This window comes from Rhinolophus sinicus, chromosome X, assembly GCF_036562045.2.
Source record: "Rhinolophus sinicus isolate RSC01 chromosome X, ASM3656204v1, whole genome shotgun sequence".
NCBI lineage: Eukaryota > Metazoa > Chordata > Mammalia > Chiroptera > Rhinolophidae > Rhinolophus > Rhinolophus sinicus.
In genome coordinates, this window is record NC_133768.1 from 33,855,321 (window position 1) to 33,873,908 (window position 18,588).

General features: G+C 36.1%; 2 protein-coding genes across 21 annotated transcripts in view; one reads left to right on the forward strand and one right to left on the reverse strand.

The window, feature by feature from the left end:
- Nucleotides 1-18,588, reverse strand: part of CASK (calcium/calmodulin dependent serine protein kinase) — a 358,208-nt gene that overhangs the window by 119,185 nt on the left and 220,435 nt on the right. For all 15 annotated transcript variants that reach the window (XM_019747875.2, XM_019747874.2, XM_019747869.2 and 12 more), the window contains exon 6: nt 1,115-1,217. In XM_019747875.2, coding sequence (XP_019603434.1) covers nt 1,115-1,217 — 103 coding nt within the window. The remainder of the gene's footprint in view (nt 1-1,114; nt 1,218-18,588) is intronic.
- On the forward strand, nt 9,055-18,477 carry GPR34 (G protein-coupled receptor 34). Of its 6 annotated transcripts, none has more exons than XM_019747876.2 (4): nt 9,071-9,189; nt 9,837-9,929; nt 15,148-15,252; nt 15,912-18,477. In XM_019747876.2, the coding sequence occupies exon 4, from the start codon at nt 15,994-15,996 to the stop codon at nt 17,122-17,124; it is 1,131 nt and encodes a 376-aa protein (XP_019603435.1). In that variant the 5' UTR covers nt 9,071-9,189; nt 9,837-9,929; nt 15,148-15,252; nt 15,912-15,993; the 3' UTR covers nt 17,125-18,477. The 6 variants fall into 6 exon arrangements, with proteins under 6 accessions (XP_019603437.1, XP_019603435.1, XP_074179719.1 ...); XM_074323618.1 differs by having other exon boundaries at nt 15,148-15,248; XM_019747877.2 differs by lacking the exon at nt 15,148-15,252.

Genomic DNA, 18,588 nt, shown 5'->3' on the forward strand with positions numbered 1-18,588 from the left:
TGCAGTTTTTCAGATTATTGGAAATGATTAGCTGGAAGAAAATGCAAAACTAGAAGAAAATTTAAATCTAATCTAATTTTAGAGGGCAATGTGGTGAAATAATGATTTAAAGAATACAACTATGACTCATGGCTCATTTTACAGAAGATGGTCTGTGTTAACACTGCTTTTCTGTTTTAATAATAGTGAATGAAATGAAATGAAATAACCTGTGGAACAGATTATTACTTTGATATTTATCATTTGTCAGGTGTTTGAATTTAATACAAGCATTCTTGAAAGATGATAAGTTTAAAAAGGTTCTGTTGACATTTTTCATATTTTTCCTCTTTGTGAAGGCTGGCAGTATGTGGAGATAGAAAATAGGAGGCAGTGACTAGAAGACTGATAATTTGTAGAATGGGGAACTAAATACTTTGCAAAACTCAGAAAGAGAGCTAAAAATAGGACAGCATTCTGAGTTGGAGTCTATTCAAAGCAAAAAACAGAAAACCAAATACTTGAATCTGTAATTAGCATCCGCCTATGTACACTGGTGAAGAAAGTTTCTGTTTTAACTTTTCTTCTTTGTTTTCTGGCATGGGAATTTTCTATTATGTTCTGCTTTGGCTAATAATAAAATCAGTCTGCATTCACATCTGCTTGCTTTCCCCAAATACACAGATTATGGCTTGAGTAGGATTCTTTGACAAATGGAAAGAGGAAAACAGTATGAAATTAAAAATTAGCCATAGATGTAAACCTGAATTTTATGTGGTTAATCCACACATTTTAGATTTGACTTTATGTGGTCAGTTCCACTTTAAAAGTCACTTTGCCTCAAGTACCATCTTCTTCCAACACTGTTTTAATCTCTGTATGTTGGCTCTCTTTTCTGTTACTAAGTGATGGGGATACAAAGTAAAAAGACACTAAAATTAAGGGACTAAAATTTTAGCTATGACTACAGAGTTATTAAATTCAAAACTATATGATGGCACTTTTAGGTGGTGGAGTAGGGTTGGGTGGAATGGAGCATGAAACACTGCAGATAGATTAACATTTAGTTTGAGAGTTTTACACCAGCCTGAAAGTGACTAGGTTTTGAAGGTTATTTAAAAAAACGTGTTCTTACCTCCAGCTACAAGTCCAGACTCCCCCAATTGAATAGCTACCCCGAAGCCCCCAAGTTTAACAGGTGCCGAGTTTTCTTTTGAGGCGAGGAGAACACAGTGCGGCTGAAAAGAAAACAAGACAAACAAATAAAAAACAAACTAAAGATAAGGATTAATTGAAGATGAACAATTTACGCAAAACTGAGTAACACAACAATATAGTAATACATTAAAAACTTCTGGAATTATTTTGGATGCTTGAATTATTTGCCCTATTCTTACTTCTGGCTGATTTCTCCAAAGACTTACCTGTTCTAGCCAACATTTTTCAGGTATTATTTGCTTCAAAGATTAGGGTATGGTGTTAAGAATTACTCAGGATTCTAATTTCTGTATTGTACCCCTGAAACTAATATATTATACGTCAACTATAATTAAAAAATAATTACTCAGGAAGCATGGATGTTCAAGAAAGACAGATACATTTTCTGCCTTTTAAGCAATATTCTCTTCCTTTGAGCAACAGTCTACCTTTGTTTAAGGAAAAATATATTTTACACCTCCTGCCAAAATATTCTGAAGGTAAAGCTGACAGGAATGCTGCTGGATATGGGGTGTGAGAAAAAGATAAGTCAAGTATGACTACTAGGATTTTGTTTTGGGCAACTAAGTGAAAATGAAGATGCTATTTACTGAAATTGGAAATAGGGAGGAGTTTGTTAGAGGGATCAAGAATTTGGTTTCATACAAATTGAGTGTGGGAGTGTATAAAATGGGAGAGGGAAGGCTGGGATTAGAGGTATAAATTTGGGATTAACCACATTTACAGCTTAAGGTAACACATTAAATTGCTTAGGGAGTGACTACTGATAGAGAAGAGAAGAGGTCGGAGGATTGAGACCTAGTGCACAACAATGTTTGAGGTTAGAAAAATGCGAACACTCTAGCAAAGGAAACAGAATGCCTAGACAGTGAAACAGGAGGAAAATCAGAGGAGTTCGGTGTCCTGAAATGTTACTGAGAGGTCATTTAAGATAACTGAGAAGTGACCATTAGATTTGGCAATTTCGATGTCACTAGTGACCTTGATAAAAGGGGTTTTAGTGGTATAATAGAGACCAAAAAAATTCCCATTGGACCAGGTTCAAGAGAGATTGAGAATGTTTTATTCTTTCATTTTTATTTTTTTGTTTAAATAAGTTGATTTATTTTTAAGAAATGACTCCACCAAATGCTGGTGAGAATGTGGCAACTGGATCACTGATACATTGCTAGTAAGAATATAAGCCACTCTGGATAACAGTTTGGCAGTTTTTTAAAAAACTAAACATGCAACTACCATACAACCCAGCAACTGAAAATTTATGTATTTATCCCAGATAAATAAGAACTTACATTCACACAAGAACCATGAATATTTATAGCAGCATTTTTCCATGACGGAGATAGAGAATGGGAAAGATGATACAGAGATAGTAAATTCAGATATCTTCCAAAACTTTAGAATACTAGGAATAGAGAAATGGGATGTAACTAGAAGAGAATGTAAAGCCGAGGAAGTTTCTTTTTTAAAAAACTTTTTAATATTTACAATTGGAGACAATAGCTTAATAAACATCCATGTACCTGTCACCCAGCTTTAACAGTTATTGCCATTCTTGCTTCATCTATCTCCATTTACTATTTTTTGGCTGAAGTATTTTAAAACAAGTCATATCATTTCACCTGTTAATAGTTCAGTATTTCTAACAGACGATTCTAAAAAAAACCCAATATCATTATCACATCCGATAAAATTAACAATTCTTTAACATCATCTAATACAGATCTATATTCATTTTTCCTTGACTGTCTCAAAAATGTCTTTTTACAGTTGGTTAGTTCAAAATAGTATTTAAGGTCCATACATTGTATTTGATGATTATATCACTTAAGTCTCTTACTCTGGAACATATCCTCCTTACACCTTCTTTAAAAATATTTATGCCATCAATTTGATAGGATACTAGGTAATTTCCCCTGTGGAATCCCCTATGATCTGGACATGGCTAATGGTACCTACGTTGTTTCATTTAATATGTTCCTCAATTTCCTGTATTTCCTGCAAATTGGTAGTCATATATAGAAACTTGATTAGATTCACATTCAATTTTAGTTTTTTTGCAATAATACTTCATAGGTGGTGTATCTATTTTAGCAGCCATTGATGCCTAGCTCCATAATTACGGATTTCAAAATGGAGGTTCTCTCCAACAGTTTGTTATGAAAACTATCAAATTTAGAGAAAAATGAAAGAATTGTACAATAGACATATTCACCACATAGATTCTACAATTAACATTATGCTACATTTGCTTTATCAAATATCTATTCATCCCTCTATCCAACCATTTAATTCATCTTTCCACTGCACTTCAGCACACATATCATTAGTTTAATATTTATTTAAAATTATGTTTAAGGTAAAGTTTACATACTGTGAAATGCACAAATTTCAAGAGTACCATTAGAGAGTTTTGACAACCCAAATCCCTATCAAGATGTTATCTTCATTCCAGAAATCTCCCTCATCCCCTTCCCATTCAATATCTGCTGCCATGCTCCCAGTACAAACCATTATTCTGATATTTTTCACCATAAGTTTGTTTTGTCTGCTAGAACTTCATATACACAAAGCCATATGGTATATACTCTTTCATGTAAGGCTTCTCTTGTTCAGCATGTTTCTGAGACTCATCTATTTTGTTGTGATCAGTAGATCATTTCTTTTTATTGCCAAGCAAGTATTCTGCTGCAGGAATATACTAGTTAGTCCATTCTATTGATGGACATTTGGGATGTTTCCAGTTTTTGGATAGTATGAGTAAAGCTGCTATGAACTATTTTCAGAATAATAAGTTGGTTTTAGGCAACCTCCAAAGGTGAACAATGAAGAGTTCTTTATATTATTATGAACTTATAGATTTTTATATATTTGATGTGGTTTGATAAGTTGCAGCCATTATTCATTTTGACGCTCAAATTGTCCCATTTTTGGCCAGTGGGAACCCCTTTAAGTCAGCTCTTACGTCTTTTTGTAAGACTCTAGGCGTCTGATCACTTCCTTGCTTTTAGGCACAAGATGTTCGAGGCTTATCTTTTTTATTTCTTGCTCCAGATCTGGAACCAGCCATTTCTCCAAACAGTCCCATTTCTGTTTAGTGGAGAAAGGTATATAAATCCATGATATGGGTATTAAGTATATCATTACTACTGGATTATCAGTTTTGACTTTTCAGTGGACAGAGCTAAAAAACATATATATTTCTTAGGAGGAGAAAAATAAACCACCAGTTCATACTGATGCTTCTTCCTGCTCAATTATAGAGTCTTTACTTCTTCGATTTTTGTCAAGTAATGTTGGTACCTGATGACATTAACATAATTACTCATTTGCTTTATCCTTTAGTGTGTGTATAAAAAAGTTTAAAAATAACAATGCTTATATTACTAGCAAAAACAAAAACCGTATGCTGTTTAAGATTTCTTTGTGTTTTTTTTTTGTCCTTAGGATATAACCTAATAGGGATTCCTGGTTAAAATACTGTTTTACTGTTGAATAAAGTAAGAATTCATGAGTCTATGCTGATATAAATAAGTAAATAAATGGCGGAGGGAGAAAAAGCTTTCCTTTATGTAGAATATTAATTAATAAATGTATACGAAATTCTGGCATTAGAAAATCACCATCTGGCAATTATCACCATCTTAACTGATTCAGGTTAGAACCAACAAAGGATGCTAACTAGTGGGTGAAAGTTTGAAGAGTGACAGGATATTTATGAAATCTCAAAGTAGCTCACCACAGGATACTTACTAATTACAAAAGGTACAATAGTAATTTTACAGAGGAGAAACCTGGCAGACACTATTACCAAAGTTACTATTGCTAGAGATGGGACTGATAGCATGTGCTTCCTTCACTGAGCAGAACTCAGTAACACTCCTGTGGTGTTTCGGCCAAAGGATGTAACTGGATCTAATTATGAGGAAACATCAGACAAACCCAAACTGAGGGGCATGCAAGAAAGTAACCCGCCCAGGTTCTTCAAATACTGTTCAGATTAAAGGGATTAAAGGAGACCTAAGAGATTTAACAGCTAAAATGCAACACATGATCTTGTTTTTATTTTTGCTATAAAGGATATTATTAAAATAATTGAAATTGGAACAAGTTCTAGAGATTACATGATAGTATTCTTTCAATATACATTCCCTAATTTTGATAATTTTATTGTGGCTATTAAGAGAATGTTTTATTTTAAGGAAATATATAGATAGGTAGTAAAGAGATAAGAGTGAGAGATTGAGAAAAATAAAACGAAGTAGAAAAAGGTTAATGTATGGAGAATTTGAGTGAAAGGCTATCTGGAATTGTTTTTACTATTTAACTTTTCCGTAATTCTAAAATTACGTAAAAACAAACAACCCACCCTATTTTAAAGTCACTTAAAAGAATTCTCCTTATGGTTATACTTTCAATTTGTTACACAATGAGGTCAATTTGTTTTAATTACATTTTGACCTAATTTGGTGTTTTAATTATATAAAATATGTACATAGTTCCCAAGTCAAAACGGTACATAGACACCAGTCAGAGAGGTCTAGTTTTTGTCTCCTCTCCTCATTCCCAATCTCTCCCACCTCATAAGTAACTATTTGTATTTGTTTTTGGTTTATCCTTCCATTCTTTTTTTTTCTGAAAATAAGAAAATACATGTAAATTCTCAAAATTTTCACATAAAAATATGCTCCATAGGAACACGTAGAGATTTTCAGGGAGGTTTTGTTGTTGTTTCATTTTTTAAAGAGAGACATTTGTGTGCTCTCTTTAAAAGAAAGATCCTGTACAGAGGAAAAATGACCCCAGGAGAGAGAAGGGATGGGGTGTAATGCACAAATGGGGTGAGGGACTGGCCCTGGTGACAGCGAAGAAGGCGGGGTACTGGGGCACCTGTAGATGGCAGACGGATGTGTGCATAGGAAGATGAGGAAGTACTCTTCTCAGCGCTTCTATTTTCCATTTACTTTGAAATAGAAAATGACCATCAGGTGGGAGTAGGAAAGGGGTGGGGGCTGTTGGCAGTTTGAGAAGAGTGACGAAGTGAAAAAGTATTTTCAAAGAACAGGAACATGAATTGACTAAGGCAGTGGTTCTCAAACATTAGCATCAGAATCACAGATTTGCTGGCCTCCACCCCCTAGAGTTTCTGATTCATAAGGTCTGGGATGAGGTCAAGAATCTGCATTTCTAACAAGGTCCTGAGTGATGTTGATGCTATTGGCCTGGGAACCATCCTTTGAGACTAAGGAAATATAGCAAGACTGCTGGCAGCTCAGGGGCCCACTTGAAGTTTGTGGTCACAAATCTGTAGGGAGACCGATTAGCACGATTATGTGTTTGAACCTAGCAGTCCTCATTTGAGCTGGCAGGGTTCAGGCCTGGAGTAAGTAAGTGGTGAGCTGAATTTAACCAGGGTTGGGATTTAGATAAAGAGAGGACAGTGATATCAGTAATAGAGGGCACCAAACAAGCATATCCATTTAGTTCTTCCTTTTTACTTTTATCTTTATATAAATAAAAAGCTAAGATACCAACAAAGGAGGAAGCAGAAGGGTGAGGGGAAGGGGATATATAGGAATGAGGTAAGAATATAGACAAAAAGTATAAAGTTCAGAATGAATAGGAAAAAGCTCACACAAAGGAAAAACTAGAAAAAGATTACACTCAAATCTGGTCACATTAGGGCCAGGGAACTGAAGACTGAAAAAACAAAATTAGTATTTTGAAAAGGGATGGCGGGGGGTGGGGGGTGGTAGATGAGGGTAAGGGGGATCGAATATATGGTGATGGAAGGAGAACTGACTCTGGGTGATGAACACACAATGGGATTTATAGATGATGTAATACAGAATTGTACACCTGAAATCTATGTAATTTTACTAACAATTGTCACCCCAATAAATTTAATTTAAAAAAGAAAAGAAAAAAAAAAAGAAAAGGGATGGCTTAGGTGTGGAAAAATAACTACCACAACATAGAAGATATTTATATTCAATTTTATGAAATAGAAAGCTAATATATAAACACCTATTTGGTCATTAAAAAAACACTGCCAGGATCTTGAAAAGATATCTGCACACCCATGTTTACTGCAGAATTATTCACAATTGCCAAAAGGTGGAAGCAACTCAAACATCCATCACAGATGAATGGATAAAGAAAATGTGGACATACAATGGAATATTATGCAGCCTTAAAAGAAGGAGGTTCTGAGCCGGCCTGGTGGCTCAGGTGGTTGGAGCGCTGTGCTCCTAATGCCGAGGTTACTGGTTCGATTCCCACATGGGCCAGTGAGTTGTGCCCTCTACAGCTAAGATTGTGAACAACAGCTCTCCCTGGAGCTGGGCTGCCATGAGCAGCTGAGGTTGCCACGGGCTACTGTGTGCTGCCACTGGTGTGAGTGGCTGGCAGCCATCATGAGTGGCCGGCAGCTAGCGAGAGTGGCCATGAGCCACTGTGACTGGTGACTGACTGCCTCCGCCGGGGGGGGGGTGGTGGGTAGCGCAAAGCTCATAATACATGGGCCAGGGAGCTGTGTCCTACACAACTAGACTGAGAAACAACGGCTTGAACCAGAGTGGGGGTGGGGCACGGAAAAAAGGCGGGGGGGGGGGGGGAGAAGGAAATCCTGTCACATGCAACAGCATAGGTGAATCTTGGTGACATTATGCTAAAAGAAATAAGCCAGCCATAAAAGGCCAAACAATACATGATTCCGCTCAAAATCATCTAAACTAGTCAAAATCATAGAAAGTAGAAAGATGGTTCCTGGGGATGGGGGAAAGAGGGAGGAGGAATTAGTGCTTAGGGGGTATAGAGCTTCGGTTTTGCAAGATGAAAAACAACAATATATACTTAAAACAACAACATATACTTAACACTACTGAACTGTATATTTAAAAATTATTAAGATGGTAAAATTTAACGTTATGTGCTTTTTTTCTGTTTTGTTTTGTTTTGTTTGTAACACACACACACACACAAAATTCTTGCCAGACTAATACAGTAATCTTCCTTCTCAGAGGTTCTAGGAGGTGAGTTAAGAGCTACAAAATAATTTATTCTAGTAATTTAAAAATATTCTATCCCATGTATCATATTTATAACAAACTAAAAGCTCTGGAGAATATGATGTTCAGAAAAGTGTATGTACCAGAAATAATTAGAGTTAGATAAAACCCAATAAGTTAAATATTATTTAGTGTAAACAAAGCTGCTGGGTAACAATTATGGGGAAAATACAAACTAACTTTTCCTCATTTCAAATGACAACCAAAAAAAGGAAAATGACATTAAATTGCAGGGCCAGTAATTACATAAATGGACAGACAGTGGTTAAATATTAGATTAGGATGAAAACAAAAACTGCAGAATTCCTTCATCATTTTTTAAAAATATAGGAGATATTTCACTTTACTTGGGAGAATTTATCACAGTGACAAAATAGGGAGAATACCATCACAAGTCTCATCTAGTCCTAAAGTTATAAGATTGTTTTAAAAAATAAATCCAAGGTCTTAAAGGAATACATGAAAATATACTAAAATATTATATATAGAAAATAAAACTTAAAAAAATTAAAGAATAAAATAATTCATTACTACTGTTAGTATCAGTCAGTACAGGAATGCCATTTTATGTGAAGAACTAAATTTCTAAAACCAATACAGAAAAGAACAGAAAGTCAGTGCTTGTGTTTTAAAAGTCCATATAGCATTTTTACATATCATTTCTTATGAAAAATAGAAAATGCATATTTCTGCTTAGATATGGGACTTTTAAATATTTTCAGAAGGAGTCTGAGGGTTGTCATATTGAAAAAGGAAAAAAAAAAGGGGAAAAAAACCTATTACCACACGCAAACATAAAAAAAGAAAACCCTAACCAATTGGACCTCGACCGGATGGAGGAACCTAGCTGACAAACCAAGACAAGTCTCTGTGTCTAGGGAAGCTTGGGGTTCAGCTCCTTTTACTTCAGAGAGCTTGAACTGTGAGTATTCCTTGATTTTAACTACATAAATGATCCTTTATTTTAGTTAAAATGTGATTATCTGAATACTAAAAGTGAAACCTGCTTCATGGTGACACTTTGGTTTTAGAACCTTGAGTAAATGGGCTGAATGATGCCTCTTCTGCTTTGACTTGACTTTTAAAATGTGGCTGTGTCTTAGTTACTTGAAGTACTTTAGGACACTGGAGGTATTTAAGCTCATACTACCAATATTGTCACATTGATTACATTTTGTATATTGCCATAAAGACTTGCAGACGTACTTCAATCAATTAAAAGTTTTCATATACAACAAATTTTATTTTCAATGTATTATAAATGATCTATAACTTACTGATTTTATTAAATTACGCTGTCTCCCTATTTTCAATGATAGTATTTTCTTTATTATACTGTTACTATTTTATAGTAATTACCAGACCAATTGAACTTTAAGTTTTGTGTTTCAGAAGTAAATAAGGTGAATATTAGAGAAAAGCAAAAGCAAAATACACTTTAGTTAATTCAACTACCTAAAATTAAAAAAATGTGTTTTCAGACATAGTTATATTTATAACAAAACCTAATGTACTACTAATAGTATTATTTCCAAAGTAAGATGCTTTCAATTTTCATTCTGTATGCAGCATTTAATGCAGTTTTTGAAGCATGGACTGAATGATTCAGTCATTATCAAGTCAAACTACAAACAGTGAAAGGTTGCTACCATTGCCAAATAGGTATGTATTTTAACATAGCAGTGTGATGTTTCCACAAACATACCCAAACTGCATTTAAAAAGCTTTGCTCATTGTAGGCCACAGTGGAATCTGTTGCGTTCATGAAGCTCCTACATGAACCAGTTGAAAAATATTGGCAAGGGGAGGGTGGTGGTGGTGGTGGGTCCATTACTACACGAACACAGGGTTGCAAACTTCAGGATTTGCCAAGTAACAACACTATGAAATCGGTTATCATCTGTTATCAGGAAACCATTGTGACTACTTCAGTATAGCATATGAGTCACAAGTAATTCTAATGGGAAATTAGTCTACTTTGTGAACACAGTGGTTTGTTTCCTGTCTTCACTAGCCATTCTTAACAAATTAAGTAAGTGGTTTTTATTTTGTTTATTTATTTTCTCCTGATTAAGGTCTTCTTTTATTTATGTAAAGTTTTCTTGGATTTTAGTTTTTTTTAAATTAAAGTTTATTGGGGTGACAATTGTTAGTAAAGTTACATAGACTTCAGGTGTACAATGCTGTATTTCATCATCTATAAATCCCATTGTGTGTTCACCACCCAGATTCAGTTCTCCTTCCATCACCATATATTTGATCCCCTTTACCCTCATCTCCCACCCCTCTCCCCCCTTACCCTCTGGTAACCACTAAACTATTGTCTGTGTCTATGAGTTTTTGTTTCTCATTTGTTTGTCTTGTTCTTTTGTTGTTTTGGTTTATATACCACATATCAGTGAAATCATATGTTCTCTGCTTTTTCTGTCTGACTTATTTCGCTTAGCATTATATTCTCAAGATCCATCCATGTTGTCACAAATGGTCCTATTTCATCTTTTCTTACCGCCGAATAGTATTCCATTGTGTATATATACCACAACTTCTTTATCCATTCATCTATCGAAGGAAAGTAAGTGGTTTTTTAAGACACCAATAAATCGCCTTACGAACAGTGAGTGATTGGTACATTGTAAAGGAGGCAAAAATCAGCCATTAAATTTAAAACAGAATCTAACCTGTTAATTTGTTAATAAATGACTGGACACTAGTCATTTAATATATGGTTCTAAATGATGGCTACTATGACTATTGAAAGAAATGAATTGCTTTTGCTTTATTCTCTTTACACTTGAAAATAAACCAAACTCAGAAAGGTTTATTGGCAATCTTGTCCAACTATTGTTTATTTATTTGCAGATTAGAGGCGAGGCAAATGGTTTCAGGATATGTCCTTTGTGCTAACAGCTTTCTAGAAACATCTTGATTAAGGCTATCAGGCCTAGAAGTAAGTTAGAAAAGATATGCTCTGGGGGAAGTGCCAAACATTCTGATGAATGATTTGTGATTCTATAAATTGTACTTAATTACTAACTATAATGGACATAGCATATAAAAAGATTAATGCCTTTTCCAAGAGTGAAGCTAGATGGCATAATTTCTTCTTAAAATTGCTAATGTGGATTATGTTAAAGGACTCATGTGAAAATACTGCTTACAGAACTCTTCAATAATAAAGAAAACGCTGATTGTATGTGATTAGGAGGAGTGAGATTGGGTGAAAAGGATCTTAGGCTCTAAAAACTAGACAGATCTGAGTCCCAACTTGGGTACTGCCAGTTAAGAGCTGTGTGGTCATGTGGTCATGGGGAAAGATCCTAACCTCTTGATCTTTCATGACCTCTTTTGTAATACCTTCCTAACATGGTATTATAAGGATTATGTAAATGAAATAACACAACTATGCTTAATACACTGCCAGGCACACAATAAACGCTAAATAAATATTAGTTGATGGTTCAGCTGTCTAGCTCAAGGATTCAATTCTGAATGCTCATTAGAATCCCCTGAGGAGTTTTTAAAGGAAACCCTTGCCTAGGACCCATTCCAGACCAATTAAATCAGAAGATATGGAGAGGAAGCCAGGCACTGGTATCTTGAAGAAGTCCTCAAGGGGATTCTAACATGCAGCCAGGATTGAGAAACAATGAGAATCTCTTCTACAAGGTATCTAGTTGGTGAAAATCTTGACAATTTCTGGTGGGAAGAGCCTTATTGCCTCCCCAAATAGATCATTTCATTCTAAAAAAGCATTTCCTCAAAAGGAGGCAACATCTGTCTGTGCCATTTCTACTCAGTGGTTTTTGTTCTGCTTTTTGAAGACACTTATCACTAGGTAAAATGCGTTTCTTCCGGCCTTCTAAAGTGTTCACATCTCCAGGATAAGGTGCCTATTTCCTTTAACTCACCCCTATGACTGGATTTGGGCTTTTCTCCCCATTGGCTCTGTGGCCTTTTCTAAGTGTCCTGCTGAGGATGAAACACTGGATTCCAGGTGGAACCTTTCCAGTTTGGGACAGAACCAGATTAGCAGTAACAATCTTCATTTCAGACACTTCATATCTATGAATCCAACCAAAGAAGGGGTTAGTTTTTGTTGCTGCCACATCACATTACCGATATGGCAACTGCAGTCAATTGCAATTGTATTTCTGTTAATGAAGCTAAAGGTCTTCCTGTACTTAAGCAGTTGATTTTAATATCCACATGTAGAACATTACATACTTTTCTACTAAATTGCCTCCTTCGTTCAAGAATATTTATTGTGCTAAGCACTTGGTACACAGAGGCAAACAAAATAGACTTGGTTCTTAACCCTAACGGAGTTTAAAATATAGCATGGGAGAAGGAAAAAAACAAACACCACTATAGTTTTTAAAGTCATTTCAGCCATCCAAACTCTCAAAATCACATCACTTGTCATGCCTCAGTTCCCTTTCATCAGTGGCTATGAGATGTTTCTATAAAACCTGAGCCTCCACCAGCTCCCTATGTAACCACACAACGTAGGTCCCTCTACAGGAGCCCATTTCCCCTTCCTGATAATTCAGATTGCATTATCAGTTTCATTTCTGGCAGCCTGCCATTCTTCCTAGATTGCCCTTTCCTTTTAGAATTACATAATGCAAAAAACATGCCTGAAAGTTTCTATCAACTTTATGAAATCTGTCTTCCTGCAGTTGAGGCACACGGCAGACTAGACAGACTGTTCTCCTGCCTCCTTCCCTCCACTGCCCTGAACCCTGTGGAAAGGCTCTTACTAAGGATTACATAACTTCCTCTTTACCAGTTCCTCTTCCCTGTAAACAATTCTCTCCCATTACAAAATTTTAAACCCTGAATTTTATCCTCTACCAAAATGGTTTCTTCTTGATCAAATTATAGGTAAAGAAAGGCCAAGTTCTTCCAAATATTTCTCTTTGTGTATAATGCCAAATCAGGAAATTAATTACTGTAATTCAAATCCACTTTACATTACAGCATTCAGAGCTTGAATACACATGCCTGCAAAAATGTTTATCGAGACCAGGGTCTCTGTCTTGTTTCACCTGTTTTCCAAGCAGTACTTAGCCAGGTATGAAATACAGGGGGTGCGAAAAAGATGCATACGCATTTTAAGAGATGTTATCTATGTATTACTTTTCAAAGTTGAATTGAATTACATAGCAATGTGTAGTATGATGTTCGCTCAAAAGATGGCATTAATCAAGACATGGAAACAACCAAATGTCCTTCGATAGATGAATGGATAAAGAAGTTGTGGTATATATACACAATGGAATACTATTCGGTGGTAAGAAAAGATGACATAGGGACATTTGTGACAACATAGATGGCTCTTGAGAATATAATGCTAAGCGAAATAAGTCAGACAGAAAAAGCAGAGAACCATATGATTTCACCGATATGTGGTATATAAACCAAAACAACAAAAGAACAAGACAAACAAATGAGAAACAAAAACTCATAGACACAGACAACAGTTTAGTGGTTACCAGAGGGCTAGGGGGGTGGGGGGTGGGACATGAGGGTAAGGGGGATCAAATGTATGGTGATGGAAGGAGAACTGACTCTGGGTGGTGAACACACAATGGGATTTATAGATGATGTAATACAGCATTGTACACCTGAAATCTATGTAATTTTACTAACAATTGTCACCCCAATAAATTAAAAAAAAATCTTAAAATTTTAAGAAACCAGAAAAAAAAGATGGCATTAATCAAATGATGCTAGCATTCACTGTATTAAAATTTTAATACAGTTTATTCCTTTCTTAAAATGTGTATATATTTTTTGACACCCTCTATATTTACTAAAATGAGATTAATCAAAAGGTGTTTTTTAAAAAGCTAACTTTCATCAAGCACTTATATGCCAAGGTTAAGTTCTTCACATGCAGTTTTCATTTCTACAAACAAGAAAACTGAGGCTTAGAAAAGATTAAATTGTTTTCCCAAGGTCACAGTTAGTTAGGTCTAGTTTATTTATTTTTTTTAAAGATTTTATTGGGGAAGGGAAACAGGACTTTATTGGGGGGAAGAGTGTGTACTTCCAGGACTTTTTTCCAAGTCAAGTTGTTGTCCTTTCAGTCTTAGTTGTGGAGGGCGCAGCTCAGCTCCAGGTCCAGTTGCCGTTTTCTAGTTGCAGGGGGCGCAGCCCACCATCCCTTGCGGGAGTCAAAACGGCAACCTTGTGGTTGAGAGGACGCGCTCCAACCAACTGAGCCATCCAGGAGCTCAGCGGCAGCTCAGCTCAAGGTGCCGTGTTCAATCTTAGTTGCAGGGGGCGGAGCCCACCATCCCTTGCGGGACTCGAGGAATTGAACTGGCAACCTTGTGGTTGAGAGCACACTGGCCCATGTGGGAATCGAACTGGCAGCCTTCGGAGTTAGGAGCATGGAGCTCTAACCGCCTGAGCCACTGGGCCGGCCCAGGTCTAGTTTTTTTAAATTAAAGTTTACTGGGGTGACAATTGTTAGTAAAGTTACGTCCGATTTTGATAACCTTGCTCTGAATGTCTTGATGCTATACCTGCTAAGAGGCTGCTATAGAGAAAAAGGGCAGTCACACTTAGAAAGGAATGTGGTGAGACCTCCTGGAACTCTCTCCTCATGTCTTCTAGCTCTTGATGATGACCTCTCAGACTGAGCTCTTTATAGCATAGCAGGCAATGCCCAGGAAAGGGCCAATAACAAGTAGCACTGCTAACATTCTCTGCTGTCACAAGCAAGTGGAATCCACACACTATCTTCTTACAAGGTTCTAGTCTCCAATTACCTAACTCAGGGCATTATTTGAGCTGCAGTTAGTTACTTTCAAAGTCTTGGATGCACATCTGTTTCCCATCTACATTATCACTCTATGCTCTATGCTTCTAGGTCCGAAGACTTTGACCGGACTCAGTGGCAGTGCTGCCACCTGACTTGGTTTCGTTGGGCTACTTCGCTCTCCTGTGCAGTGGTACAAGTCTGCCTAGGAGGCAGGTGCTGTGCTCTCTCAGTCTGTTATGTTAATTGCATGCCCCTGTAGGCAGGTGATTTTAATACGCCTCATTTGGTCATAGGTTGAAAAGGAAGAAATCTAGGACCCTTTCCTCTATTCCTACCATGGAACGAGAGACTGCCACAGTTTATCTGTCACATACCATGTGGCGACATGTGTCAAAATAAATGAACACCACATATGAGGGAAGCAGTTAAGGCAGGAAGCTGGCTAGGGGCCGGCAGTGGGCCCAGCTCACTTAAGGCTGTAACTACCTTTAGGGAAACTGATGCTCATCTTTGAAAAATATGACGTGTCATTTCTGTTCACCTCCATCTCTATTCCCATAACAACTTCCCTAAAGGAAGATGATTTCATAGTTCAGTTATTTAAATATAATAAATAAAACAAACCTTGAACATATACCACAGCCAAAGGAAAGGTTAGAGCAGGACATTCCATAAGATACTACTATATTTGCTGTTTGTTTTGTGATACCATAATGCTGCTACATACATAGTGTCGATATTCAAATGGTCCAAAGTAGGATGAAAGTAAAGTTTCTCACAGTGTTTGAAAAGAAACCATGTATTATTTATGCTTGGTGTTCAAGTGACTTATTAAAATAAGAGATGACTCAATGTTTGGCATTCTGTTGTAGGAAAAATCTGAAGACCTTATAAAAGCTACACATGAGGAACATGCCATTTGGCACCTTCACTTTTTGATCCCTACTGAAGACGATGAGAAGTCGTATCATAACGATGACAACTACTTCAGTCAGCAGCTGGCCCTACTCCTCCCAGGGAGCACGCTTTATAACTAACCACAGCATCCAATCATCACATGTTTCAGCATCAAATTCTACTGCCTGTTCCATGGATGAAAAATTACTCTCTAGTGTGTTAATAGCATTCTACTCTGTGATTTTCATTGTGGGACTGGTTGGAAATATAATTGCCCTCTATGTATTTCTGGGTATCCACCGCAAAAGAAATTCCATTCAGATTTACCTCCTTAATGTAGCCATTGCAGACCTCTTACTTATCTTCTGCCTCCCTTTCCGAATAATGTATCACATTAACCAAAACAAGTGGACACTAGGTGTGATTCTTTGCAAGGTTGTGGGAACACTATTTTATATGAACATGTACATTAGCATTATTTTGCTTGGATTCATTAGTTTGGATCGCTACATAAAAATCAATCGGTCTATTCAACAACGGAAGGCAATAACAACCAAACAAAGTATTTATGTTTGCTGCACGGTATGGACAGTTGCTCTTGTTGGATTTTTAATGATGATTATTTTAACTCTTAAGAACGGAGGTCATAATTCCACAATGTGTTTCCATTATAGAGATAAGCAGGATGCAAAAGGAGAAGCAATTTTTAATTTAATTCTTGTAGTTATGTTCTGGCTAATTTTCCTACTGATAATCCTTTCATATATTAAGATCGGTAAGAATCTATTGAGGATTTCTAAAAGGAGGTCAAAATTTCCTAATTCTGGTAAATATGCCACTACAGCCCGGAATTCCTTTATTGTGCTTATAATTTTTACCATATGTTTTGTTCCATATCATGCCTTCCGATTTGTCTATATTTCTTCACAGCTAAATGTGCCATCTTGTTATTGGAAGGAAATCGTTCACAAAACCAATGAGATCATGCTGGTTTTTTCATCTTTCAATAGCTGCTTAGATCCAGTCATGTATTTCCTGATGTCTAGTAATATCCGCAAAATAATGTGCCAACTTCTTTCTAGACGATTTCAAGGGGAATCGAGCAGGAGTGAAAGCACGTCAGAATTTAAACCAGGATACTCCCTGCACGAGGGGCCTGCGGCAGCTAAAATTCAGGCTACTTCTTAAAGCATCTGAGGTGAACATATTAAAAACCTCTTAATTCCTTGGAGAACTAAAAGTTACAAAACAAAGCTCTAACATTTACAAAGCTCAGATCTTCTCAAAGCTATTTTCCTGCTTTTGACATTTCATTTGCTTAACTATAAAATATTTCAAGAAAAAGAAAAGCTTATGTTCATCACTAGATTTTAATTCTGTATGTAAAATATTTTCAAAATAATACTATTAAGCTAACACTGTTGACACAGATTATAAAGTTAAGTGAAATTTATGACTTTAACAACAGAATTAAAGAAAATGTCATAGTTTCTCAAGTCACTAAAGTAGTTACTCAAAATTAAGCACCTAATACTAACTTTAAGTGTGTTTAAAAGTAAGCTAAATGATTGAGAACCGACTTAAAGTGTCAGAAAACATGTTGATTGTCATTTAAAAAGCTTGTAAGTTTGCCACTGTAATTCACTGATGCCTAAGCCTCTATAACAGATGAAATGATAATAAACTTCAAATAAAAAATGAAATCACCCACCATCTATCACTGCCTAGATAAAATGGAAAGAATTTAAGCACTGTATAGTAAAATCAAAGAACAGATGAGCTTAGAATTCAATAGCCTAGCAACAGGACTTAAAACTGCACCTTACTTAAAACACATTTATAAATAATTCAGCCACCTTGAACCACACTTTGACAGAGTGAAATTGAAGATGTGCACACCCTATGACCCAGAAAGTCCGCTACTAGGTATACATCTTACAGAACCACTGAAACACGCACACAAGAAAACATACGTAATGATGCTCAGTGAACTACTGTTCATAATACTAAACAATTGGAAACAGCCTAAGTGATTATGCATCAGCAAAGGAATGGAGAAATTAACTGTGGCTTATTCACAAAATGGGATACTATACAGCATTTCAATGAAATAAACTATACCAGCATGTATCAACATGGAGAATTCTCAAAGACAACATTGAATGAAAAACAAACTGCAAAAGTGTATGAAATCATTTATGTAAAATGCAAAAACACATAAAACAGTACCGTATTCTTTATGGATCTATAGATATGCAATAAAAATAAAAAAAAATGCACGGTAATATACACTATGTGCATATCAACTGGAAGTTAATGGTTATATCTGGAGAGATTTGAAGCGAACGTGGCAAAATGTTAATGTCTGTTAAACTTGTGTGGTAGCATGTGGGTATTTGTTATGTTATTTTTGGTATATTTCTGAGGGTTTGAAATATTTCATAATAATAAAGAAAACCTGTAGACTAGAATTAAAAGGTGCAAATTCTGAAATTTTCATGTATGTTCAAAAATAAATGGAGAGTAAGCTCTAAGAGAAAAGGATCTTATTCATCACTGACTCCCCAGAGTTCAGTGCCTTGCCTGATACACAAGAGGTCAATACATATTTGTTGAACAATTCAATGAATGAGCGAATGAGTGGATGGCTGA

What these genes read in the sequence shown, in the direction of transcription:
- GPR34 (XM_019747878.2), top strand. Translation starts at nt 15,994, where the DNA reads ATGAGAAGTCGTATCATAACGATGACAACTACTTCAGTCAGCAGCTGG.